The sequence below is a fragment of the Zingiber officinale genome, chromosome 8A, assembly GCF_018446385.1.
Source record: "Zingiber officinale cultivar Zhangliang chromosome 8A, Zo_v1.1, whole genome shotgun sequence".
Taxonomy (NCBI): domain Eukaryota; kingdom Viridiplantae; phylum Streptophyta; class Magnoliopsida; order Zingiberales; family Zingiberaceae; genus Zingiber; species Zingiber officinale.
In genome coordinates, this window is record NC_056000.1 from 32071770 (window position 1) to 32097992 (window position 26223).

The 26223-nt window shown below is 45.5% G+C and overlaps 4 protein-coding genes across 7 annotated transcripts; 3 read left to right on the forward strand and 1 right to left on the reverse strand.

The window, feature by feature from the left end:
• Window positions 1–441: 441 nt before the first annotated feature.
• On the forward strand, window positions 442–14630 carry LOC122008329 (exonuclease V, chloroplastic-like). Of its 4 annotated transcripts, none has more exons than XR_006119266.1 (7): window positions 442–983; window positions 1206–1310; window positions 2034–2155; window positions 2552–2701; window positions 13609–13762; window positions 13906–14046; window positions 14132–14203. XR_006119266.1 is itself a non-coding variant. In XM_042564038.1 (7 exons), exons 1-7 carry the CDS (start codon window positions 522–524, stop codon window positions 14352–14354), a joined length of 1362 nt encoding a protein of 453 aa, XP_042419972.1. In that variant the 5' UTR covers window positions 442–521; the 3' UTR covers window positions 14355–14630. The 4 variants fall into 4 exon arrangements, 3 of the variants coding, with proteins under 3 accessions (XP_042419972.1, XP_042419973.1, XP_042419975.1); XM_042564038.1 differs by having other exon boundaries at window positions 13901–14046; window positions 14132–14630; XM_042564039.1 differs by having other exon boundaries at window positions 13970–14046; window positions 14132–14630.
• Window positions 14631–15599: 969 nt separating this feature from the next.
• Window positions 15600–17313, reverse strand: LOC122010671 (apoptosis-inducing factor homolog B-like). The gene is made up of 4 exons (XM_042567179.1): window positions 17120–17313; window positions 16785–17041; window positions 15954–16405; window positions 15600–15869 (listed from the first exon to the last, which is right to left on the reverse strand). Exons 1-4 carry the CDS (start codon window positions 17311–17313, stop codon window positions 15600–15602), a joined length of 1173 nt encoding a protein of 390 aa, XP_042423113.1.
• Window positions 17314–19622: 2309 nt separating this feature from the next.
• On the forward strand, window positions 19623–20371 carry LOC122010672 (LOB domain-containing protein 1-like). Its single transcript, XM_042567180.1, has 3 exons — window positions 19623–19835; window positions 20000–20062; window positions 20111–20371. The coding sequence occupies exons 1-3, from the start codon at window positions 19623–19625 to the stop codon at window positions 20369–20371; spliced, it is 537 nt and encodes a 178-aa protein (XP_042423114.1).
• Window positions 20372–23286: 2915 nt separating this feature from the next.
• LOC122008330 lies at window positions 23287–26077 on the forward strand. Its single transcript, XM_042564042.1, has 3 exons — window positions 23287–23496; window positions 23656–25675; window positions 25744–26077. The coding sequence occupies exons 2-3, from the start codon at window positions 23677–23679 to the stop codon at window positions 25794–25796; spliced, it is 2052 nt and encodes a 683-aa protein (XP_042419976.1). The 5' UTR covers window positions 23287–23496; window positions 23656–23676; the 3' UTR covers window positions 25797–26077.
• The last annotated feature ends 146 nt before the right edge of the window (window positions 26078–26223 follow it).

A 26223-nucleotide genomic window follows, 5' to 3' on the forward strand; every position in this document is an offset into this window, starting at 1 on the left:
TTTTTACTATTTATTTACTATTCATTTTTACTATTTATTATTTACTGTTCATTATTATTATGGTCTGTTTACTAATTTTTTTAAGAAAATAGGGCTCTCTGTTTCTATTTACTTCTAATGTAATTTTTAAAAAGAAACATAAAAATAATGGTAAAAAAATAGTGCTCTCTGTTTATTATTTATTTCCAACGTAATTTCTAAAAAAAAAGTAATTTTAAAGTATGATTTAATTTTAATAAAATTATTTTAAATGGTTGCTACAATAGCAATAGCAACTACATGCAACTATTATATTTTTATTTAACTGTTGTAATACATTATTTATTGTATTTTAGTTGCTGTAATACTTTTAATTATTTTAAAGTAATTTAATTAATGATTTTTTGTCCTTTTAATTTTTCCCCGTAAAATTATCCGTTTCCCAAACTAGAGCGCGCGATGGGCACGACGAACGTGCGGCCCTTCGAGTTCGTGCTCGCTCCAGATCGTGTCCGCCCGCCGTGGAGCACTCGCACGACTTCATGGAGACGTCATCTTCCCCTTCGTCTTCTTCCTCATCCTCCTCCTCCTTTGCCATCACGAGCACCCACACCACATATACCTCCACCTCCAGCGGCGGCGGCGGCGGCGTGCACATCCCAGTGGAGATCGTGAGCGAGGAAGAGATGGCGTTCATTGAAGCTGCCCTGGCCTCCACTCGCCCCTTCCTCGCCTCTTCCGCTTGCCCCTCTTCTTCCTCCCGATTCGCCCTCTTCTCTTCCCTTACCTCCATCCTCCCCTGCTCCTCCGTTCCGCCGACCTCCCCCGGGCCTCGTTCCTTCGCCACGTCGTCGGACATTGAGGATACCGTCCCGCCGACCTCCCCCGGGTCTCGTTCCTTCGCAACGTCTTCGGGCATTGAGGATATCGTCCCGCCTAGATCCTCCCTTCTCGATCAATTTCGATCCAAAAGGGGGCTTTCCGTTACTGACTTCACTTCCACGGTAGGTTTCGTAAGGTTGATCGTCGTCAATTATCTGCCCAAAATGTTGTTTCTTTCCATTTCAATTGTCGATGTTGTTAAGCTACTTTGGATTAAAGATTTATGAATTTGTTTCCACCTATGTTCATCTATCCATCTATTCCATTCTATAGGATGTTCATTTCTCTTTGCTCTTTTGAGATGTCATTTTACTGATCCTTATCTGGAGTGCTATTAATATCAGGAATGGTGCGAAAAGCAAATGGAGTTTTTGCTTCATTGGGGAAAGCCAAAGAGAACTGAAGCTATGAAAGCTGGTTCTGATCGTCATAGCCAACTCGAAAAGGAGGTGAGTCGTTGAAAGAGACGATCATGCAAAATTTTCATAAATCCCAACATTCCTCTTTTGTAAATTGTGTGAAACTGATTCACTAAATTTAAGATGCCTAATCTCATTTTTGAAGTATAATGAATTCTCATGAATATTTATCAATTTTCTAGTTTGTGGGAATAGGAACTGGAATTTCAAATCTAGAACACTAAATTATACTCGTATAGTTGTATGTTATGTTATAGATCATGTAAAGAAGTAAATTAGATGAAGACATATAAGTGTTAGAACCCTAATTTCTGATGAATCTAAGGAATCTATGAAACACTGGCAATGTTTTTTGTAGTTGAAATTTCAATTCTTTTAACTGTTAGCATCCTAATTTCCAAGTTCTTTATCATCTCAAAGCAGAAAATCACTAAAAGTATAGAACTGGAATTTTAATTCCATAATTTTATTAGTAGACTTGATGTTTTTGATTTTTTTTATTTGTGGATGTTGCGGTCTGGATGAGCTTTAAGTAAACACACATAGCTGCTTTACTTGCACATGAATTTTAAAACACATACTTACTTTTTTTATGCAACCTACTATACTTTATTAGCTCTAAATCTGAATCTTGTGTATTAGATGGTAACTTTAAGAGTTCTACAATTTGCCATCTGTTAGTTTGTGTCTCTTTTGTGTTGGAAGTTAATGAAAAGAAATGGTACTTATATTTTTTAGCTTAAGATTTAACAGGTGTCAGAAAAGATTGAACTTCATATTAAGACTATTGAAGATTCTTGGGCAATAAGATTGATGAACTTCATTGTCGGCACAAACCATTTATTATTTGAAGGCATAACCCGTGAGCTTCCTGTGTATGTATACATTTTATTATTGGTAATTCACTGTTGTCAGAGTGATAGAAGAGACATTTATGTAGTAGTTATTATCAGTTCTTTTTGCTTCGGTTTCTCCTACACTTGGTTAGTTGGGCTTGTGATAGGAGATAATGGATGGCTGCAACTTTAGCATGGAATCCTGCATAGGATAACATCTTATCTTTGACTGAAAAGGAATATCTTACATTAATTTCCTCAAATAGCTATTTTTGAAGGTATATTTCTAAAGGTTTGATGATACTAGAGAGGGGTTATTATCTTTTAGGTGAATGAGATAGGGGAGTTATTACTATAATGGTGATCTGATCAGGTGACCCTTTATCCTGAAAAAATAAATTGTATATATTTGACTCATGATTTGCCTTATATCAGAGTTGGAGTTATTGAAGGTGTATGGATGGTGGGAGTAATTGATGAAATTAGGATCTCAAGAGATGGAGGTGCTGGTTTACCTTTGTTGGTGGATACAAAGACACGTCTTAAAGCAACAGTACCTTCCGCAGCACAAAAGAGAAATGGAAGGTAATTTTTTCTTTTGTATATACTTCGTTTTTTTAATCTGCTGATACTAATCTCACATGTATTAGGAATTCTGTATCATTTGTAACTGTCATCAGCAGTTTTCAAAGAAGGTTGTTTCACTATTCCCATGAAGAAGTTGTGTATGCATGTTTTCAGTCATTGTCTAGTTAATAATGTTGTGAAATTTCTATGTTCGCACAAAGATAGGTGAGTTAGATATCCAGCAGCAAACTTTGGACCATGAATCTAACTGGTCCAGTAAATTATTATATCAAATTCGTATGAACAAGTTGCAATTTGTAAAATTGACTTATCTTGAAGACGTTCCTAGCTCTGTAAATGTCCAATTTCAAAAAGATTTTGCAAACTCATGACACATTCACATGGGAAATGTTGGCAATAGAGGATAATGAAGCTCTAATCTAGTCACCTGCTTTAGGACAAAAAGGGATTTTGTTGTTAGAACTATCTGTCCTACTCCAATTTTTTTTCCTTTTTTTTTTTTCTGGAAAGAGGTTGAGAATACAAGAGCAAAATTACTGATCTTGTCCGAGCGCTGAGTCGACGGACGCTGGGGACGTGGTACTCTCCGCTGTCTCCGACTGGTGGTGTAGATCTCCGGCGAATCTGCAAAGAAGCCGAGCCGGGAGGGGTTTCTCGGCGACGACCTTCCAACGCTCAAGTCAGGCAGCGAAGAAGCAGAGTAACGTTACTCCTACAGTGATCAAGATTGCATACATTCGTCGAAGTCTAGGGGTCCTTATATAGGACCCCGGGAGGCGTGGGCACGCTTCTCGATGTGTGCATGCTTCCCCAAACATATCTCAGTAGGGTTGTGTCAGAAAAGCATGCCTGACGCCATTCCGCAATCGTCCGAGCATATCCCGGATGTGACGGTGGAAGATTCCACCGTACGATACTCTGTCCGCTCCGGCCGTCGACCATGCTGTTTGTCGGCGGCAGGTGTCTCGAGGATGAAGCTACCAGCTGTCCTTTTTGTCTTCTAGCGTTTCCACCTGCTTCCTGGCCGAGCGGACACTTCGCTCGGCGCTCTTGGTTTCCGGGAATGCGCCTACCTTGGCCCGGGCGGTGAAGCCCTACTTCTGTGCTCGGATGGAATTGCGCCTTATTGTCATGCGGCTCCGCTCGACCCATAGACTCTACTTGAGCGTCGGAAACCCGACCCCTAGTCGGGCTGTCTGTCTTTCGTTCGGTCCGGGAGACCCTTGGTCGGATGTCCGCTCGGCATGACCTCTGTCCGTTCGGCACGACCTTGGGGTTGACTTCCTTGACCGTTGACCTCCACGTGTCGTTGACCTCCCGCCAATGAGGGTCCCCCGTCCTTACCACCGGATCACATGCCTCCCCCTCAAGTCTAGTCGAAGGAGGCGCTAAGTCCGACTGACTGGACTATGAGTTTAATCGAGCGACATCTACTCTGCCGCTCCTGATAGTGTACCTCCGTTCGGCTATAGGGAGGTCCAATCGGCCGACCGGCAAGTTGATGGCTATGCCTCGGTAGTTTTGATTTGTATTCACCGTTTGTCGCGCTACCGTTTTTAAGGACAGTTGGGTCTCCTCGGAATTCGCGTCAATCCTCATTAAGTTGCCCACGCGCGAGTAATGATGTTCATTAAATGCTGCCCCATCACTGATTGCCACCTGGCAAGTCCGCCGTCATCGTACGGCGAGGGCGTCATCTTCGATGGGACAGATGTCGGTTCAAATCCGACGGTCCGATGCCGACGTTCTTTTCGATAACCTGGATCGAACGGTTGCTGTGGACTAAGCCCCGGGTTTATGAAGCGCCGATGCTGATCTTCCTCCTATCGTTCTTGCCTTCGTGCTTTTGGTGATTCCTCTCGTATCCAGTTTCCCGACGTTCGTTTGCCTCGGCGCCCCGACGAACTTTCGACCTCCCTCTTCTTCACGCTTCGCCTCCCAGTAAGCCTTCTCCTATCTTTACCTTTTTCTGTGTTCTTCATTCCGGTGGCCTTTGCGCCTATTCAATACAATTCCGACCTCCTCCGTCAACCCTTTCATTCTTTCTTCCTTTCTTCCTCGGTATTGTCCCGGCGATGGCTAGCACTTCGCAACCTTCTGATCCTTCTCCTGGCCTATGGTATATGACCATGGTAAGCCGGTTTGACTAGGATGACGCGGGACGCTTCCTTCACGAATTCGAACTTCCTCCTGACCATAGATTAGTTTTGGCCACCTCTTCCGATCGGACCCACAATCCGTCGGCCGACACTGTTTGTTTCTTTCGCGACCAATTTGTGGCCGGCCTACGCTTCCCCATACATCCTTTTATCCGTGAAGTTTGTAATTATTTTCGCCTCCCGCTTGGTCAACTTGTCCCCAACTCTTTTAGGTTGCTCTGCGGCGTAGTGATCCTTTTCAAGCTGCACGGCATTCCCTTAGTCCCCAGAGTGTTCCATTATTTTTACTATCCCAAACAGTCCGAGTGGGGTACTTTTCTCTTCTAATCGCGGATCGGTCTTGTCTTTTTCGACAAGATACCGACCTCGAACAAGCACTGGAAGGAAAATTATTTTTACCTTCGCTTTCCCGAACGGCCATCCTTTCGCACCAAATGGCAGACCAATGTGCCGAGCCCGCCGGACGTTGGTAAATACAAGAGCCAGCCGGATTATCTTCATGCAGCCAATCTATTAGCCGACCAGAGGTTCAGTATCAATAAGCTACTTCACGAGGGGGTGTTGTACATATTCGGATTGAGTCCGATCCGAACGAAGCTTCCGAGCACCATGGGTAAGCGCTTTCCCTGTCCCCGCTCCTTTTGGTCTAACTGATTTATTCTTCTTTTATGCAGCTGACATCATGTGGCGCCAAGGCCACCGAGCGGATGAAATTGAAGGCCGCCGAAATAGAAGCAGCAGCGGCTAAGGAGATGGCCGATCTGGGTATCGCGCTAGTTGGCTCGCATGAGGGCGAGAGCGAAGAGGCTCCAACAGAGGCCCGAGAGTCTACCGGTTGGATCCCTGTAACCAGAGCGATCGGTGATGCTATCTCGTCAGCCGGTCAGCCTACCTCCGAAGACGTGGGTCAGTCGGCCGACGACTCCCCCTTGATAACACACAAACGTTGTCGAACGGATCTCACATTTGTGGAACCAGTGACCGAGCCAGTTGACGCCCCCTCTGAAGCGGTCAACCCAGTCCCTGCTTTAACCGAGGCCATCTCTTCGGACCGAACTCCTTCCCAGCTCGACCAACCAGCGGCCTCCCTCGAAGCACGACCCGTTAGTTCCCTGCCCCGGGTTCGTCTCCGGCTCAGGCGCTTAGGAATAGTTTCTGCTCCGCTCGGCGAGTCATCCGGTCGATCCATCTCTTCTCAATCCGATCCGAGCGGGCGTCGAACGATCAAGGCCGTCCTCCATCTTCCCACTGAAGAGTTCCTTTTGGCCGCTGATCGGCCAACTGCTCCGGAGCATCAGGTCACCATCCGAGGACCGCTTGCCAAAGTATGGGAAGATGCGAGGGCTCGCGTTGCCTTGATGACCCCCGGGCAACTCGGCGATAGCCATCTACAACAAGCAACCGGGGTATGCTCTTTAACCTACTGTATGCTTAATCTTGGTTCTTAACATTATTCCGTCCGAACGGTACTGGGTGGAGAACATTGTGGTCAGCAATCGCCTGGCTGCCCTGGAGGAAGAATTAAAAAAGCTTCAAATTTTCGGAGGGGCGCCAGCGCAGGGGACATCATACGCCATGCTCCGAGCCGAACTGAGCAAATCGGAGAAATTACTGGAGGCCGAACGACACAAGTCCTCTGGCTTGGAAACCAGGATAGCTGGCCTTGAAGCCCAGGTCAAATCTCACGACCGGGAGATGAAACTGGTGACCAATAGAAAAAATACAGCCATTTCCGATTTAGAGGCCAAGAATCAGCAAGCTCGAGCGCTGGAGCAGCGTGTCCAGGAGTTAGCCGATCTGCTTTCCCGCTCGGGGGTTTTATAGTCGCCGACCCGACTCTAGAGTTTAACGTCGCCGCTCGACGGTCTTCAAACCGGGGGGTTTATAGTCGCCGGTCCGACTCTAGAGTTTAACGTCGCCGCTCGACGGTCTTCAAGCCGGGGGGGTTTATAGTCGCCGGTCCGACTCTAGAGTTTAACATCGCCGCTCGACGGTCTTCAAGCCGAGGGGTTTATAGTCGCCGGTCCGACTCTAGAGTTTAACGTCGCCGCTCGACGGTCTTCATGTAGGTTGCCGTTCGGCGAATAATGCTCAGACTCTTCGCAATTTTTCTTATCTTCAATCCTGCAGCCAATGGATATATATGAACGGAACGTACATGAAATGAATTACAATGGTGCACCTTTTATCCAGCGCGGTACGACTGGAGGTGGTTTACGCTCCATGGTCGATCTAGCCGCCGCCCACCTTCATCTTCCAAGTAGTAGGTACCCAATCGGAGCTTCTCGACGACTTTAAAGGGCCCCGCCCAGGGAGCTGCCATTTTGCTCACATCGCCGACCGGCTTCACCTTCTTCCGTATAAGATCACCGACCTGGAATGCTTTGGGAATTACATGCCTGTTGTAATTCTGCTTCATTCTCTGCCTGTACGCCATCAGCCGGACGGTCACTTTAGCTCTTGCTTCGTCCACCAGGTCCAACTCCAGCTGCCTCCGCTCGGCATTGTCCTCATCGTAGCTTTGGATCCGATCGGACTCCACTCCGACCTCGACTGGGACGACCGCCTCGCCGTCGTACACCAAGTGGAACGGTGCTACTCCCGTTCCCTCCTTTGGGGTTGTGCGGATGACCCATAGTACGCCGGGTAGCTCATCTACCCAACTTCCTCCTATGTGATCGAGCCGAACCCGAAGTATTCGCAGGATCTCCCGATTGACCACTTCGGCTTGACCGTTGCTCTGATGATACGCCACGGAAGTGAAGTGTTGTTCGATGTCGTATCTTTTGCACCATTCTTTGAGCTCCTGACCAACAAATTGTCGGCCGTTATCCGAGATGAGTCGACGACGGATGCCGAACCGACAGATTATATGCCGCCAGATGAACTTTTTGATCATCTGCTCGGTTATCTTGGCTAGTGGTTCGGCTTCGACCCATTTGGAGAAGTAGTCGACTGCCACTAGTAGGAACCTCCGCTGACCGGTCGCCATGGGGAAAGGCCCTACGATATCCATGCCCCATTGGTCGAACGGGCAGGATACTGTGGACGCCTTCATTTCTGTCGTAGGCCTATGGGAGAAATTGTGGTACCTTTGACAAGAGAGGCAGGTAGCGACGGTCCGAGCGACGTCTTCTTGTAGAGTTAGCCAGAAGTATCCGACCAGCAGGATCTTCCTAGCCAGAGACCGGCTGCCCGGATGACCTCCGCAAGATCCTTGGTGTACCTCTTGGAGAATGTACTCTGCGTCCTCCGAGCTGACGCACTTTAACAGCGGTCGGGAGAATGTCTTCTTGTAAAGTTGGTCCCCGATGAGCGTGAATCGGCCGGCTCTCCTCCTCAATAGTTGGGCTTCCTCCCGATCGGACGGCGTGGCCTCCGATCGTAAAAATTCAATTATAGATGTCCTCCAATCGCTTGGGAATGTGAGACATTCCATCCGGTCGATGTGCGCCACCAGGGACACTTGCTCGATTGGTTGCTGGATGACGACCGGCGATATCGAACTGGCAAGCTTGGCTTGCTCATCCGCAGACTGGTTCTCGGCTCGGGGGATCTTCTGTATGACAACTTCTATGAAGTTGGTCCTGAGCTTTTCAAAGGCCTCCGCATAGAGCCTGAGCCTCGCGTTGTTTATCTCGAAGGATCCTGAGAGTTGCTGAGCGGCCAACTAGGAGTCTGAGAACAGAGTCACCCGGCTGGCTCCTACGTGCCGCGCGGCCTGCAGGCCAGCTATTAGGACTTCGTACTCCGCTTCATTATTGGTTGCTCGATAGTCCAGCCGGACGGACAGGTGCATCCGCTCTTCTTGAGGGGAAAACAACAGGATGTCAATTCCGCTCCCGAGCCGAGTGGACGATCCGTCTACAAATACTTTCCACATAGCTTCGGGCTCGTGGTTTTGCACTTCAGTCACAAAATCTGCCAAGGACTGGGTCTTAATCGCTGAGCGGGGCTGATATTGAATGACGAACTCACTCAGCTTCGTTGTCCACTTGATGAGCCGCTCGGACGCTTCTGGATTCAGGAGCACTCTTCCCAGCGGGCTGTTCGTCATCACGATGATTGTATGCGCTAAGAAATAAGGGTGTAATCTCTGCGCGGCGAGGATCAAGGCAAAAGTCAATTTCTCGAGACCAGTGTAGCGAACTTCAGCATCCTTTAGAATGTGGCTTAAAAAGTACACGGGCTGCTCTTCGTCGTTCGGCCTTACTAATGCCGAGCCTACAGCATGCTCGGTCAAAGACAAGTAAATACGGAGCGGCTATCCTACAGCCAGTTTGGCCAGCACGGGTAACGAATTGAGATAAGTCTTCAGCTCCTCGAACGCCCGATCGCATTCCTCGTCCCATTGAAACTTGGTAGCCTTGCGCAGAATCTTGAAAAAAGGGGGAGATGAATCGTGATAGCGCCGTTATCCGACCAGTGAGGCGTTGTACTTCTCGAAGATTTCTGGGAGGAGGCATATCTTGCAATGCTTTTACCTTGCTGGGGTTCGCTTCTATGCCCCGCTCGGTCATAATATAGCCCAAGAAACGCCCGCCCTTTGCTCCGAACAAGCACTTCTGTGGGTTCAGCTTGACCCCGTATCTCCTCAGTGTCTGGAAAGTTTCTTCCAAATCCGCATAAATGTCCGCCGCTCGGAAGGATTTGATAAGTATATCATCCACATACACTTCCAAGTTGCGCCCGATCTGCTCCCGGAATACCTTATTCATTAGCCGCTGGTAGGTAGCTCCCGCGTTCTTCAGTCCGAACGGCATTACGTTGTAACAGTAAGTGTCGTCTGACTTTCTCTTGGTTTTCTCGGGCGAGCGGCACATGATGGTAGCCCTGATATGCATCCAACATGCATATTAGCTCGCATCCGGTCGTGGAGTCTACCAGTTGATCGATTCGGGGCAAGTGGTAGAAATCCTTTGGGCAGGCCTTGTTCAGATCCTGGAAGTCGATGCAGACTCTTCACTTGTTGCCTGGTTTGGAGACCAGCACCACGTTTGCGAGCCAGCTCGGGAACTGCACCTCCCGTATGTGGCCAGCCTCCAAGAGCTTCTCCACCTCCGCCCGAATGATGATATTCTGTTCGGCACTGAAGTCCCTCTTCCTTTGCTTTACCGGCCGAGCATCCGGTCGAACGTGGACCTCGTGCTACGCTATGCTCGGCGAGACTCCTGGCAGCTCATGGGTCGACCAAGCGAAAACGTCGCAATTTTTCTGGAGGCAGCCGATCAGCTTCTCTTTCTGACTTCCCTCCAAGTCGGCTGTTATGAAAGTCGTGGCCTCCGGTCGGGAAGGGTTGATCTGTACCTCCTCTTTTTCTTCATAAACTAGAGAAGGTGGCTTTTCGGTTATAACGTTTACCTCGACTCGTGGCACTTTCCGAACGGATCTAGCCTCGGCTCGGACCATCTCTACGTAGCATCGCCGGGTTGCAAGCTGATCTCCTCGGACCTCCCCAACTTGATCTTCCACCGGGAACTTGATCTTCTGGCAGAAGGTGGAGACGACCGCTCGGAACTCGTTGAGAGTCGGTCGTCCCAGGATAACATTGTACGCGGAGGGAGCGTCGACCACGATGAAGTTAGCGGTCCGCGTTCTTCTGAGTGGCTCCTCCCCCAGCGAGATAGCCAGCCGGACTTGTCCGACCGGCAAAACTTCGTTACCGGTGAATCCGTAGAGGGGGGTTGTCATCGGCAGTAACTCGGCTCGGTCAATTTGCAATTGGTCAAATGCCTTCCGGAAGATGACGTTGACCGAGTTGCCTGTATCAATGAAAATGCGGTGAATAGTGTAGTTAGTTATTACCGCTCGAATGATGAGGGGCGTCATCATGCGGGACTTCGACTCCTTCGAGGTCCCTCGGCCCAAAGCTGATCTCGGGCCCGTTCGTCCGCTCCTGACTGCAGCCAACTGCATGGATAGTGAGTTGCCTTGCATTCGCCTTTCGTGCCCTGTTGGAATCTCCTCCGGTTGGGCCTCCTGCGATGATGTTGATTTCGCCCCTCGGGGTATTTCCTCTGTTCTCTTCCTCCCGAGCGGACGACTTAGGTCGTTCATGCGACGCCCGAGGATTAGCTCTGTGCGGCTGGTGAAGGTGTCGCTCGGGTGATTGTCTAGCTGCTCGCCGTCCGACCTCTTGGTGCCGATGTCGCCTATCAGGCGATGGGGATCGGCGACGATAACTCCTGGAAGCGGGATGAGCGATTGGAGGGAGACTCCGACAATCCCGGGTGTTGGGTGTGGCGGATTGGTGGAGCGAGCAGAACATGGGAGTCCACACCTTCCCTTTTGGCCTAGGTCGATCGACCGCTACTTGTTGAACGACTTGCGGCCTTGCTTGCTGATGGGGACGACCCATCTCTGCGCGGGTCCTCTTGGCGGTTGATAATTGGAAGGCGGCTTCCGCTCGGCTGGGACTGGTGGCTCGGCTGGTGTTTCTTTTTTCCTCGCCATCTGAGCTTCCTCCACGTTGATGTACTATTGGCCTTGTTCAACATGTCGTTGTAGCTGCGGGGGGCCTTTCTAACGAGCGCACGGAAGAAATCCCCGTCCACGAGCTCCTGTGTAAATGCATTCATCATAGTTTCTGAGGTGGCCGTCGAGATGTCCATAGCCACCTGGTTGAAGCGTTGGATGTAGGCCCGGAGCGACTCCCTCGATCCTTGTTTGATGGCGAATAGGCTGACGCTGGTTTTCTGATAGCGTCTGCTACTCGCGAAGTGGTGGAGAAAAGCCGTGCGGAACTCTTTGAAGCTTGTTATTGATCTGTCCGGCAGCCTCCGGAACCACCGTTGTGCCGACCCAGAAAGGGTGGTGAGGAACACTCGGCACTTCACCCCATCTGTATATTGATGTAAAGTGGCGGTGTTGTCGAACTTACCCAGATGGTCATCCGGGCCGGTGGTCCCGTTGTATTCTCCGATCGCCGGAGGCGCATAATGCTTTGGTAGTGGGTCTCTCAGGATGGCGTCGGAGAACTGCCGATTGATCCGCTCAGGGGATGAATCCGTCCGAGGCGCCTTGCCCTTCCTAGCGTCACGGATAGGCGCCTCGTCGGATGATCCCTGGTTGGTTAGAGCCAATTCTGATGGCGTCTGGAATAGTGCTCGATGGAATGGAATAGGGGTGGCCGACGCGTCTCCTGGTGTGCCGGTCTGCCCCTTGTTCTGAGCCCATGTAGAATATTGTTCCGGTCGGTCCTCCATTGCCGCTCGACCTCCAGAGACGGATGTGGCATGCTGCGTTATCCTTTCTGCTTGAGCCTTCTGCTGTTGCTCAACCATCTTTGCGGCTCGCGCTTGAATGAGTGCTTCGAGCTCCTCAGGAGAGAGCGTTATCAGGAGTTGACGTCCAGCTTCTTCCATCTTCTAGGCTCGGATTCAGGTGCGTTCCCACAGACGGCGCCAATTTGATCCTGTCCGAGCGCTGAGTCGACGGACGCTGGGGACGTGGCACTCTCCACTGTCTCCGACTGGTGGTATAGATCTTCGGCGAACCTGCAAAGAAGCCGAGCCGGGAGGGGTTTCCCGGCGACGACCCTCCGACGCTCAAGTCAGGCAGCGAAGAAGCAGAGTAACGTTACTGTGGCTACAGTGATCAAGATTGCATACCTTCGTCGAAGTCTGGGGGTCCTTATATAGGACCCCGGGGAGGCGTGAGCACGCTTCTCGATGCGTACACGCTTCCCCAAACATACCTCAGTAGGGTTGTGTCAGAAAAGCATGTCTGACGTCATTCCGCAATCGTCCGAGTATATCCCGGATGTGACGGTGGAAGCTTCCACCGTACAATACTTTGTCCGCTCCGACCGCCGACCATGCTGTTTGTCGGCGGCAGGTGTCTTGAGGATGAAGCTACCAGCTGTCCTTTTTGTCTTCTAGCGTTTCCACCTGCTTCCTGGCCGAGCGGACACCCCGCTCGGCGCTCTTGGTTTCCGGGAATGCGCCTACCTTGGCCCGGGCGGTGAAGCCCTGCTTCTGTGCTCGGATGGAATTGCGCCTTATTGTCATGCGGCTCGGCCAGGCGGCTCCGCTCGGCCCATAGACTCTACTTGAGCGTCGGAAACCCGACCCTGGGTCGGACTGTCTTTCCTCCGGTCTGGGAGACCCTTGGTCGGATGTCCGCTCGGCATGACCTCTGTCCGTTCGGCACGACCTTGGGGTTGACTTCCTTGACCGTTGACCTCCACGTGTCGTTGACCTCCCGCCAATGAGGATCCCCCGTCCTTACCACCGGATCGATTACCATGTTACTGACATTAGTCCTAAGGGCTGATCTACCACTTACTTAGCAATTTGAGTCTTGTAACGTTTTGTTTTTCTGTTTCTTTGAAGAATGTCCACTTGGTTTCTAGTTGTTCTAGATAAATCAGTATCAGAGCTCTTTTAGACATAATGTGCCAGCTTAAGCTTATGCAATTCCTTTAGTTAGGGAAGGAAGAAAAGAAGGATGAGAATTAATGATACTGCCTAAATTTATATCTCAAGAAGATAATTGCATCTACCCAGGTCCATTGAAATATTCATCCAATAGTGGATATTCAAGAATATCATTTCTGGTTCAACATTTCTTCTATGTATTCTCATTAGGAACTCTTTGGTTAATATGTGTGAACATCTTCTTAAACTATTAAATACGATATTTTGTTAAATCAATATGCTCATAGGTACATAATAATGCTTTTGTCGATGAGATTCTTATAATCACATAACATGACTAGTCCTATTTTTTATTTGTAATATTCAGGCTTCAGTTGATGTGCTACAAATTCCTCTGGGACAATTTGGTGACCAATACCTTCCCCACAGAACATTTCTTTCGTCGCTTTGAATTGAATCGCCAATACACACTGACTGGAGACATCAAGAAATACATCGATTCATTTGGACTTGACTTAAAGGTAGATGCATTACAGTTTTGTATTCTAGATCAGATTCCTATGTTAATTGCTTATTACAAGATGCATGGCATTGTTTAAATAGACACCGGCGTTTCAGCTATAACTTTCTTTAAATGATTTTATTTTTCCTTGTTAAAGTATAGGAAGCTGAGGCTTTGGCTTTTCGTAGTACTCTTGTTTGTGATCCCATTTATTTATTGCCTACAGACTCTTGATGATGTATTATCTCATTTCCGATATACATCCAGTTTGCTATCCCAATCCGACGAACAACTCCTCCTGAGGTAACAACCACAAGATGGACTTACAATGAAGTATTTTCTTTCAACTAAATGACAAACTTAGGAGTACATTGTTTTATTCATGCAGATACGAGTTACAATCCGATCAGTCATTACTAGAAGAATACTATTTTCCCTATGATTCTAATTGGCTTAAGACACAGATCAACAGGGGCCTTGAGTTTTGGTTGGGACACAGGGAAGCAAGCTTTGTGTCAGAAGATGAGAAATGGAAATGTCAGTTCTGTGATTTTGTCTCCGATTGTCCAATATCAGTTAATTCGTCCAGGGACCGCACAAGAAGTAAATAACCAGCTTTTAGTTACACATTTTGTCTCGGTCATTCAATGCTTGCACAAGATGAGACAATTGCATTACAACTTATAGAAAGTTTACAAACTGATAAAAATTCGCTGACACTTTGAAACTGTCCAAGAAAGTCCACTCCTGCAATCGATTTGGATTGAAATTGCCCTCATCCATTTCGTTTCATTTCCACTGATCATGGAACCAATTTTACCTACTACATTTTTTTTTGTCTATTTATTTCCTATGGATAATTCATTATTATGTACTTTTGCTTTGAACTACAAGTTGCATTCTTTTTGCCTTCCTTGCATATTGTTGTTTTGCAAGAGTATTTGATGAGATTAGATGGCTAAAGTTCGAGCTACCATATTTCATTTTTTTTTTCTTTCCGAGTCATGCATCCTTTGATCACACAGTGGTTTAAAATACGGTTTCGAGCTAGGGTATCTCGCCTAGAACAATATGATTTTGATGTTGTATCAACATCCTGAGCCCAATGGTACTAATGTGGAATTATACAAGCATACTAAGAAGGGCAAACATAAAAGGATGTCCTCTTTAATTTTTTTTAATCAAAAGAATGTATCATCCCACTACACCACTTATAAAATTAAGGAAAGTGCATTGTTCTATTGATTTTGACTTTTTGGCAAGCTATTTTTAAGTTTAAAGCATGATTAAGTTTGTATTATAGTAGTTATAGTTTCGTAGTTATTAGAGTATTCATATCAATTTTCCTATTCAAAATATATAATTTAGAATAAAAAATTAACTTTATTAAATTTAGATGTCTATTTTTCAATATATCATATATCATTTTTCCTATTTATGTATTGTTCATAAATGTAAAATTTAAGAAATTGATAGGATAGTCGAAGTAAATATTTTTAACTATCCTATTTAAAATTTAAAGTAAAATTTTTAAATAGAGTATTTGATATGAATGTTCTTATAACATGAATTATAGTAATTGCTATAACATAAATTTTATTGAACAAGTCGATTAATTCAGAATTTAAATTTAAAATCGGCTGACCTAATACCATATTTAAGGATAATTATGTAATTTTACAAAGGGACGGAGGTGGACGTCCATTTGATACAAATAAAATTAAAAAAACGTCATTACGATGATTTGAACCATTATAATTCCTACCATTCAAACCCAACATAAAAGAGCATTTGAGTCATCCTTGTTCTTCCCCCATTTTAACTCCTTAATGTACACTTAATCGCCGTCAATTTCTTCACACGCTCAGCAACTTCCTCGTCTTGCGCAGGAACACCTCCCTGGTTTTGATCAGCCCGGGGAGGAAGCCGGACATGGTGGTGAACGGTAGCTGCGCCACCGCGTCCTTCTTCCCCAGCGACACCATCGCGATAGCAACCGACGGCTTGTACTTGCCCAGCTTCACCTCCTTCCCCTCCTTCCCGGCCAATTCCCCCTTCAGCATCGCCTTCAAGTTCTTCGCCACGATCGCCGCGTGCCTCTGCGCCAGTATCCCCTGTTTCCGCTCCTAAAAATTGCACCGGTCAATTAGTAATTTATTTGCTTCCGTTCGTGAAGAGCGATTGACTATTTTAAGCGATCGGAGAGTTACGTGAATGTCGACGATGTCTCCGACGGCGAAGATGTTGCTCCGGCCTTTGACTCGCAGGTGCTCGTCGACCATGAGCTGGCCGCGCTTGTCGAGACGATCGCTGAGCACGGATTCCTGGAGCCACGACGAGCCCAGCGGGTTGTTGACGCAGACGAAGTGGACGTCGGCGGCGATGGCCTCGCCGGCGGAGGTGATGTAGATTCCGTTGGAGTCGGGAAGGGAGTTCAGATCGATGGTCTGCTCTAGGAGGACGTCTACGTTCTTGGACCGCAGCCACTCCAGGGCCTTGTTGCCGGCCTTGCAGCCGATGAACCCCAGAAGCCTCGAGCCGCTGTGGACCAGAGTGACCTTCTTCTCCGGGTAGTTCGACGCGATGTCGGAAGCGAGCTCAACGCCGCTCGGCCCGCCGCCGATGATCAGAACGGAGCTAGAAGACCTCATCTTCAAGTTAGCTGAAAAAAAAAGGGATAAATTCCAATCAACTACGACTCAAATATTAGCAAAATTTCACTTTGGTCCTTTCTCACATCGAGTTTATAAAAAACTTTCACTTCATGGGGTAAATAAAAAAATGATAAAATTCAACGAAAAAAGATTGAAGGAGATAGTGAAGCAAGACAAGGCCAAAAAAAGGCAAGAAAAAAAAGTTATGTATCTCATTTCTCTTAGGAATCTTAACTATGCATTCTATTGTAGTATTAGCGAAAATAAGTTCAAATAGAGTTGTTTAAGGAGGAAAAGGTAATTTTATAAACTTGTGGGGGATGATAATTTTTCCTGTGGGGTAAAATTAACATCTTCGGTAACTAAAATGGTGGAAATGGAAAATGCCTTCTCTGAATTCTTCGATTCTTTCTCGCCGGCAACCGGGAGACGAGTAGGAGTGGCCGGTGGCCACAACGAGGTAGTCGTATCCCACGCGCCCTCCGTCCGACGTCACGACCTCCGTCTCCGTGACGCCGACCGCCGACGCGACGACGAGATTGCCGTTGACGAGGTAATCGGCGTGGTTGATGACGGCCTTGTCGGCGATCGCCGGCTCCACCGTCGTCCTCATCGTCGCCCACGGAATCTCAAAGTACTCCTTCCTGCTCATCAAGCAATTCAGAGATCAACCGAGCGAACACGCATAATTCTGATCTCGAAGCAGAGTAATCATGACGTACTGGTCGATGAGGACGACGTCGGCGTGGTACTGGAGGTACTTGGCGACGATGGATCCCGAAATTCCGCCGCCGACGACCACAACGCGCTTCCATCGGCCGCTTCCGGAGCCGGAGGAGTCGACGCGGGTGCAGAGAATCGGCTCGCTGGCGGAGCGGATGGGGGCGGTGGGCACGAGTTGGTTTCCGGCCTCCATCTCGAGATGGAGGAGGAGGAGAAGCCGGTGGTGAAGTTGGCGGCGGCGGCGGCGGCGGCGGAGGTGGTGGTGGAGGAGGAGGAGGCCAAGCGGGGCGGCGGAGAGGGCGGGGCGGCGGCTTAATAAGGTGGTGGGTTTAATTTGGTTGCAAACATGAACCAACCAACCTCAACCGCCTTAACGTTGTTGCTTAATTTTAGGGGGTCTCAAGCTGGCTTATGTATCGATTCATCGTCTCGATCCCCCAATTGTATTAACAAACTTGATTCGATCGGTTCGAATTTGAATTCATTATCCGCAAAACCGACAATATTAGATATACCTAAAAATACAATCCAAATAATACTTCGTCTACTTCTATTTTTACTTCTTCATCGTAAGGCATTGAAAATTCGATATATATTAGAATTTAGTTTACTTTGATTTCATGACAATCAATGACCTTACTCGAGAAGAGTTATAATAATCCATAATCCATCCGGAAGAGCTAACTATTAGACCTTACTCGAGAATATCAGTTCGGATTCTCTGCCCTTAAATTTTTCTGTCCCCGTGTCCTTTGCTGATTGGACGGACCAAATTACATTTCAAGGTATCATGACATTTTTAAGATGTGTGCAGTATCCTCGTGATGTGCAAGGTATCCTTGAGATGCAATTTGATCCGTCCGATCGATAAAGGAACACGAGGATAGAGAAATTTAGGGACAGAGGATCCAAACTCCGAGAATACTAAATATCAACTTGAAATAAAATTACTGTATATCTAAGCTTGGGGAACTTGATGTAGGGGCATCCTATACTAAAACCTAAGGATTGTATAGGAAGTCCAAAATGACCTAATTTGGGGAAAGAGGTCCAAAATAACCTAATTTCTTTGTTTTCCGTACTACACTCCAATGCCTTCTTTGGTTAGGTTTACAAATTGTATCCAAGCACATGACCACCCCAATGCAAGTGCTAAACTTTCTAAAAAATTTCTTCTATTTTTGATGTGACACCCATGAAATGAAATGACATGTCCTTGTTGTCCTTTTAAGGTTCATTTATCCCTAGATTTTCAAGAGATATTGCCCACCAAGTTGATTAGGTTGACGTCAAACTTTTAGGTTTTGATACTACAATTTGGGGAATGTGGCAACAAAATATGAGGGAGCTTAATTTAATCATCACATGTCCATTATTTAATTTGTTCTAGGTTTAGGTTCGAGTCGTCGTTAGGCCTAATGGATGCGTTTGGAGACATCTTATTGTGATAAGAAAGATACGAATGATATTATTAGCGAAGCAAATGACCATAACACTAGCCTAATTTTAGATTATTTCGTTTCGTATATTCTATTTAGTTATCTCTCGGCCACAAATAATAAAGCAGATTCATGAAGCCTAGTAATAGAAAGATAAATGGTGTAAAATTCATAAGTCTAGGACTAAACTATTAATTTTACATCTTTGAAAATTCAGTTTTTTACCCAAAGGAGAGGTAATGTTTCTTTATTTACGTAAAAAAGCATCCTAATTTTAACATTAGCAAAAAAACATAGCACAACAAAATAATGTTATTTTCTTCGTATCCCTCCCGTCAACCTCCTAAATCCCCTCTTTTTCTGGTCGTCTTCAATCCTCTCTCTATGATTAAAAAGGGAGTCTCATATTAAGCTCATGGTGAATTTGATATTTTCCCATATTAGATCTACTCTCAGACCCAACGTGAGTCTGATATTTTCTATATCAGGCATAGCGTGAGCCTGATAGGCTCAGCTTGGACTTGATATTTTTCATATCAGGCTCACACTGGGCTTAATATTTTCTCATATCATGCATGTTGGGGTTGATATGAAAAATATCAAGTCACACTAGACTTGATATGTGGGAAAAGGCGAAATCGCTGGCCCCCAGCGTCCCCATCGCACCCGACCCCAGGCCATCACGAGGGAGGTAAATCACGACAGGCGAGAGGGCAAGTGGTTGTGGGATGAGTTGCACAAGATCCAGAGATTTACGCCCTAATAGTCTTGCGGTTCAACCCCGTGACCTCATGTGACAAGCATGTCATCATTTATCATCTCAGATAACCTGTGGGGTTCACACTAGGCCTGATATGGTCCAATATTAGATCGCCTGATATTTTTTCATATCAAGTTCATGTATTGAAAAGTAGCGTGAGATTTTGATAATTTTAAAATTAAGGTGTTTCTTTTGATTAAATGAGAAAACGTGGCCGCTATAAAACGCAGCCCCACCCAAAATTGAGATAAATGTCGATTTGTCTCCTCATCATCATTCACCAAGTAACGCCTACTCCTTCTCATGGCCTCAAGTCACAAGACCTTCTCCGCCTCGTCGTCCCTTCCTTCGCCTTCGTCCGCGATCGTGCTTAGCCCTTGCGCGGCCTGTAAGCTCCTACGTCGACGATGCACGGACAAGTGTATGCTCGCCCCTTACTTTTCGCCCTCGGACCTTCAAAAGTTCACTAATGTCCATCGTATCTTTGGTGCAAGCAATATCATCAAAGTTTTACAGGTTTTCAATCGATCAACTCTTTATAACTTTTTCCGCTCCAAGTGTTTTTATTCTCTTAGTCGAACGATTGATTTATATTTTAACAATTTTTGCTCCGCGAGATTTGTTGTTTGATTTTAAACTTGGGTTTTCGTCGAATGTTTTCTATACTGATCATATGACAGGAAATTCCCCTGAGTCAACGGGCGGACGCCGTGAGCAGTATGGCGTACGAGGCCGACGCCCGAGTCCGGGACCCGGTGTAAGGCAGCGCCGGCTCTGTTTTCCGGCTGCAGAAGAAGGTGGACGAGCTCCGAGCTCAGCTCGCGCGCGCGCAGGCGGAGGCCGTCAACGCCCACGCCCACAACGCCAACCTCGTCGCCCTCCTTCGCCGCCGGCGCACGACGTGCCGCTACTCGGCCACCACCACCATCGTCGCGGCCTCGCCGCCGGCGACAACTCCACTCTGCTTCCTAGACGAGGAGCCCTCATTCTTCCTCGACGACGACGACGCCTGCCGTGGTGCCGCTCAGGGAGCGGCGCCGCTTTGGACGTGATCACTGCGACGACTAATAGAGTTAGCTATGGATTAATCGTTTTAATTAGTTAGATAATCATGATTAAGTGAGGCAAGGATAATTTGTTTATGTCATAATAATCAAATGATTAATAAATACATTTTTTTTTTAAAAAAACTATTTTTTGGAGCCTTTCCCATTTATATTCAATCAATACTCAATGTAACTTCGAAGAAGACTATATATGACTAGTTGTCGCATCTCCGGCTATCGGGTAAACCCTAAGTAGATAAGGTAGGGCTAGAGTTAGATCCAAAATGGACACTAGTGTATGCTTGACCTATAAGTAGACGAAGCACCAAGTGGCGATTGGAATTTTACATGTAAACAAGTCTTTGCAATTTGATTTGTATGGCACGAGACAATTTAGAAGTCCTCCATTTAGTGATTTGTCTCTTTATTTTTCCACTTAGAAGTACTACTAGTTGTTAATGTTTTTTCCACCATCATTTCATTTGGAATTCCTCTTCTTCGCATGGTTATTATAGGTATCGGTGTTTTAAGAGCTTAACGAAAAATATAAGTATTTATGTGGTCTGACCGAGCTAATTAGTCTAGTGCACTAGTTGAACCAACTAAGGATACGATTTATATTTGCTAGCTTTTGTCTTAAATACAATATGGTAGTGTTCCATCGGGATCTTATCCTACAAGTTATATAATAGAGAAGAAGAAAGCTCTTAGGGGTTGTTTACTAGGGATGATAGGAAGTAGGAAAGGAGACCCTAATATCTATCGTCACGTTGCTATGCTATGAGCAATTCAATCATTTATAACTTTAGCACGAACAAATTCAATGCTGTGGGAGAACCAAGCGGGAGTTAGTTCTGATTATAGGGTTTCTCACTGTACACAACTCTAAGGGTGAACACACTCTGGACAACAACCTAATTCACTTCAAGGTGTATGCAAAAGTAAACGATGAAATCTTAGTCACTAATGAGTACAAATTTGGGTAAACCCTAAGTAGATAAGGTATGGTTAGAGTTAGATCGAAAATGGACATTAGTGTATACTTGACTAACGAGTAGATGAGGCCCCAAGTGGTGATTGGAATTTTACATGTAAATAAGTCTTTGCAATTTGATTTGTATTGCACCTCCATTTAGTGATTTGTCTCTTTTTTTTCACTTAAAAGTGCTAAGTACTTTTTTCTTCATATGGTTATTATCGGTATCGATATTTTTTAGAGCTTAACGAAAAATATGAATATTTATGTGGTTCGACCAGACAAGTTTAGGGTACTAGTAGAACCAACTAAGGACACCGTATAACTTCTCTATCTTAAATACAGTATGATGTTCCATCGGGATTATCCTGCAAGTTATATAATAGTGAAGATAAAAAAAGTTCTTAGGGGTTGTTTACTAGGGATGATAGGAAGTAGGGAAGGGTGCCCTAATATCTATCGTCAATACTCTACTATAAGCAATTCAATCATGTAATTTTAGCACGAATAAATTCAATCATGTGGGAGAACGGGATTTAAAAGGAGAATCTATAGGTTTGTAAAATTAAAAGAGGCCTAAAATGAAAAATGAGTAAAATTCGCTTTCTTTTAGATTTTGAAGAAAGGAAATTGATGAATGTGCTGTAATATTTCTAACCTTCAACACCCCCATAGTTTCTCTCTGAGTAATTAGCAAAACTTATAAAACCTATCTTCCCCTCTTCCCTTCCTTCGTCTTTTTTTAGGGGCATTTGGTTCTTTCTTAGGAATAGGATCGGAATGAGAATCATATTATTGTGGAATGAGAATGAGTATGAGCATGAATATCACTCTTAAAAGTAATATTTGATTAGTTGAATATTTTCTATCGGAATAAATCAAAATTCCCTTTTTTACCTTTAAAGGGAAATAAGAGAAAAAAATAGATGTGAGATAAGAATATGATGAGAGAGAATGATGAGAGAGAAAGTGTGATGGGAAAGAATGAAGAGAGGGAAAGTGTGATGAGAGGAAATGAAGAAAAAAAGTGTAATGGGAGAGCATGATGAGAGAAGATGAGAGAGAAAATATGATGAAAGAGAAAGTAGAATGGGGGAGGATGAAGAGAGAGAAAGAGCAATGAGAAAAAATGAGGAGAGAGAGTGTGATGGGAAATATTGAGGAGAGAGAAAGTATGATAAGAGAGAAAGTGTGATGAGAAAAAAAGAGAAAGCGAGTGTAATAGGAGAGATTGATGAGAGAAAAGTATGATGAGAGAGAAAATATGATGAGAAAGAAAGTGTGTTAAGATAAAAAGGGAGAGAGTGTGATAGGAGAGATTGATGTGAGAGAAAGTGCGATGGGAGAGAAAGTGTGATGAGAGAGAAAGTGCGATGAGAAAAAAAGAGAAAAGAGAGTATGATGGGAGAGAAAATATGATGAGAACAAAAAGAGAGAAGAAAGTGTGATGAAAGAGATTTAAGAGAGAGAAAGTGTGTGATAGATAGAAAATATGATGAAAGAGAACAGAGAAAGTGATATGAAAGAAAAATTAAATAAATATATTTTAATATTTGATATTAAGGGGGGAATTTTAGTGTTAGGTCAAGAATATTTTTGGAATAAGGAAATATTTTGATTGTTGAAAATAGAGTAATGATTCATTGAAGGGGACATGGGAATGAGTCATTAATTAATTATAAGGATTCATTCTCTTAATTATATTTCCATTTGTATAATCTAAATATTAACAATGACAATTAATAATTACTATTTTCATTCCCCACTCTTATTCTTCTTTGTAAATCTTTTTCTCCTCACTACTCACACACACACACACACACACACTCTCTCTCTCTCTCTCTCTCTCTCTCTCTCTCTCTCCAAGTAAACAGGAGGCCCAAACCGTTGGCAGTGGGCGGTCTCGGCCTACAGTATCCCAGGGGATTTGAACGCCGCTTACCGCCACCGGGCAGTGAACAATACCCCCGGCTGTCGCCCGCTCTCGAACACGAGACTACTTGGCGCTCAGTGTTCAAAAACCGCCCCGGTGTACTTACCGATCCGTGAGCTGACCTCGTCCCCCAAATCCAACCCCATTCGTCCCCTTTATTCTCGTCCAGTTCCATTCCCCATTTTTTTCTCGATCTGGAAACAGCAAGAAATTACGATCGAGGTAAGCTGCAATAAGTTGACTTTCTGTGCAATTTCTCTTCAATTATTCGGTTTTTTTTCTTGAAGGCATGGTGTTTGATCGCGTTTTTCGATCTCCGAGAATGGCTTTGTAAGATTTCTAGGGTTTGCGATTCGATGAAAAAAATTCATACTTTCTTAGGGTTTTACCTGTCCAGGCCACATGGATTCTGAGATTAAGCCCGGAGATGGCTTCCTCGACCTCAACTTCGCTGCTGGAGAACAGCCGGAAACCCTAACCGGAGTGGAGGAAGCTGAACAAGCTGAGGCGGCGATTGGCAAACACGATGACGGGACGGACTCCGGAGGCGGCGGTTTAGCTGAAACCGAGAAGGTTACCGTGGAAGCCGAAGATACGGAGGCAGACGATGATGTGGTCGATGAGAAATCGAAGGACCGAAGTGTGAGATCCAGTGCAAAGCGAAAGAAGGGAAGGCGGCGGAAATCTGCTGCGGTTCTCGATGAGCATGATTCTTGTTGCTGCCCCTTTCAGGATGAGAACAAGACTGTGTTTGCAGTTTCTGATTTGGTTTGGGGTAAGGTGAGGAGCCACCCATGGTGGCCGGCTCAAATATTCGATCCTTTTGATGCCTCCGAGATGGCATCGAACAATCGGAAAAAGGATCACTATCTAGTTGCTTATTTCGGAGACAAAACCTTCGCTTGGTGCGATGATTCACAGTTGAAGCCTTTCCAGAAACACTTTTCGCAGTTGGCAAACCAAAACAGCATGGACGTGTTTCTAACCGCTAAGAATGCCGCGCTTCAGGAGGTTTCACGGCGTGTTGATTTGGGAATGGCATGCCCCTGTTTTAGGGATGAAGGTTATGCTAGACTTCGGGACTCGAAGTTTGAGAATGCTGGTGTACGAGAAGGAACTACCAACTATGCTGTTGACCGGTCCTGGATCGCAAGCTCCTTTGATCCTCTTAGGTTAATTGGTTCTATCCGAGCATTGGCACGGTCACTGAATGAAGGGGTAGACAAGTTGGAGCTCGTAATATTCAAATCTCAGTTGAAAGCCTTCTATCGCTCAAAAGGGTATTCTGAACTTCCGGTGTTCGTTGTTGGGGCAGGACTAGAGGATAACATTGAGGCTTCTCTATCAAAATTTTTAGATAGTGCTTCTAGGAAGAAGAGTAAGTCAGGCGACAAAGGGAGCTCGGTTGGCAAAGAGAAGCTTGGTTCGGTATCTAAGGAAAAGATATCAGGTAAAGAAGTTGCAGGCCTCTTAAGTTCGACTTCTTCTGATGAAGTTTCTATGAAGAGAAAGTCAAGAGATAATGGTGGTTCAGTTAACAAAGGGAAACAGGGTTCACAATCTAAGAACAAAAGATCAGGCAAAGAAGTTGCTGATCGCCCAAATCAAACTTCTAAGCTGATCGGCAAACAGGAGCAGAGTCCACCATCCAAACTGAAAAAATCAGGTAAAAGATTCTTTGATCCCTCTCCAGATACTGATTCGAGAAAGACAAAGTCAGTACGCCGGTGGAGCTCTGTTGGCACAGAGAGACATGTAGTTGAGTGTGGTAGGAAAAGGAAGAGTGTGTCAAAACTGATCGAAGAGAGTGATCATCAGGGTTCAGATGATGACAAAGGTACTTCACGTTCATCTCACAGAAAACTGGAAGTGGAAGATTTTGATGTCGATGATATAGGGAAGGGAAAGGAGAAAAAACTCGACGCATTAGGAGATTTCGTGTCCAAATCACAGACTTCAAGTTCTAGACAACAGTCCAAGTTCGGGGAACTGATGCGCCGAGTGGCAGGGCAGATGACGGGATCACCTCCTATGCTGAAGCCTAATGGTGAAACAGTTCGTAGAAGCTCATCTAAAGTGACCCGTAGAAAACGGGGCAGCAGTGCTATCCTTAAACAGAAGAAGTCTATGCGAGAAACTAATAGCGTCTCAAATGGAAATTCCTCAGATGAGATGCGTCCAGCAGGCACTGCAGTTAGTGAGGATGAAAAATCAGTATCCAATGGGCAGGACACCGAAGAACAACAAATGAAGAAGCAAAAGAAGCAGCAGCAACCTGATGAACAACAAATTTCGGATATGAATTCGGAGGGTAATTCATTAAATCCAAGTAACAGGTCCTCAGAGTTTTCAACGAAAGACTACTTGCCTTCTGAAGCTGAACCTGACACAACCTTTTCAGGTATGGTCGTTGTGTGATCATTCGTTGTTGTTCTTATTATGTTCTTATTATCATCCATGATTGTTCAGTTCACAAGAACGAAGTTATTTCAGACGTGATGTGTGTCGATGCCCATGGATGAGATGATGGGTACGCTGTTCTGGATGACCATATTTAGCTCTTCTAGATTTTTTCATTTTCTCGTTGGCCGATTTTAGTTCTTTGAACTGGTATATCGTTCTCATTGTGCAATATTTATTTGCTCCTCGCAAATGCTTCGATAATATAAGCTACTACATAATCAGTTAGGGTATGTTGTAGTTATATTAATAGTACAGTGAGCTCCTTCTGTTGGCTTAACTATTTATGGTTGCTGGTCATTGGTATGTTTTAGAGAATTGTGACTTTTTATTTCGTCTGCAACGTATGCAAGCAGCAAATCATAACTTTTAGTTGTTTCATCAGTCAGATGGATGTCAGATATCAGACGTGAGTAGGGTAGCAGATGAAGACACGGATTATCATTGTCTAGTTATCGAACAAGAGTAGGCGAGTAGATTGAAGACTCA

Excerpts from the sequence above, each read along its gene's own strand:
- LOC122008329 (XM_042564038.1), top strand. The coding sequence starts at position 522 with ATGGAGACGTCATCTTCCCCTTCGTCTTCTTCCTCATCCTCCTCCTCC. Across the intron at positions 1,311-2,033 it reads ATAGCCAACTCGAAAAGGAG|GTGTCAGAAAAGATTGAACT; the intron begins GTGAGTCGTTGA and ends AAGATTTAACAG. Across the intron at positions 2,702-13,608 it reads GCACAAAAGAGAAATGGAAG|GCTTCAGTTGATGTGCTACA; the intron begins GTAATTTTTTCT and ends TGTAATATTCAG.
- LOC122008330 (XM_042564042.1), top strand. The coding sequence starts at position 23,677 with ATGGATTCTGAGATTAAGCCCGGAGATGGCTTCCTCGACCTCAACTTC. Across the intron at positions 25,676-25,743 it reads ACCTGACACAACCTTTTCAG|TTCACAAGAACGAAGTTATT; the intron begins GTATGGTCGTTG and ends ATGATTGTTCAG.
- LOC122010671 (XM_042567179.1), bottom strand. The coding sequence starts at position 17,313 with ATGGAGGCCGGAAACCAACTCGTGCCCACCGCCCCCATCCGCTCCGCC. Across the intron at positions 17,042-17,119 it reads GACGTCGTCCTCATCGACCA|GAAGGAGTACTTTGAGATTC; the intron begins GTACGTCATGAT and ends CTTGATGAGCAG. Across the intron at positions 15,870-15,953 it reads GAGACATCGTCGACATTCAC|GAGCGGAAACAGGGGATACT; the intron begins GTAACTCTCCGA and ends TGCAATTTTTAG.
- LOC122010672 (XM_042567180.1), top strand. The coding sequence starts at position 19,623 with ATGGCCTCAAGTCACAAGACCTTCTCCGCCTCGTCGTCCCTTCCTTCG. Across the intron at positions 19,836-19,999 it reads ATATCATCAAAGTTTTACAG|GAAATTCCCCTGAGTCAACG; the intron begins GTTTTCAATCGA and ends ATCATATGACAG. Across the intron at positions 20,063-20,110 it reads CGTACGAGGCCGACGCCCGA|AAGAAGGTGGACGAGCTCCG; the intron begins GTCCGGGACCCG and ends TTCCGGCTGCAG.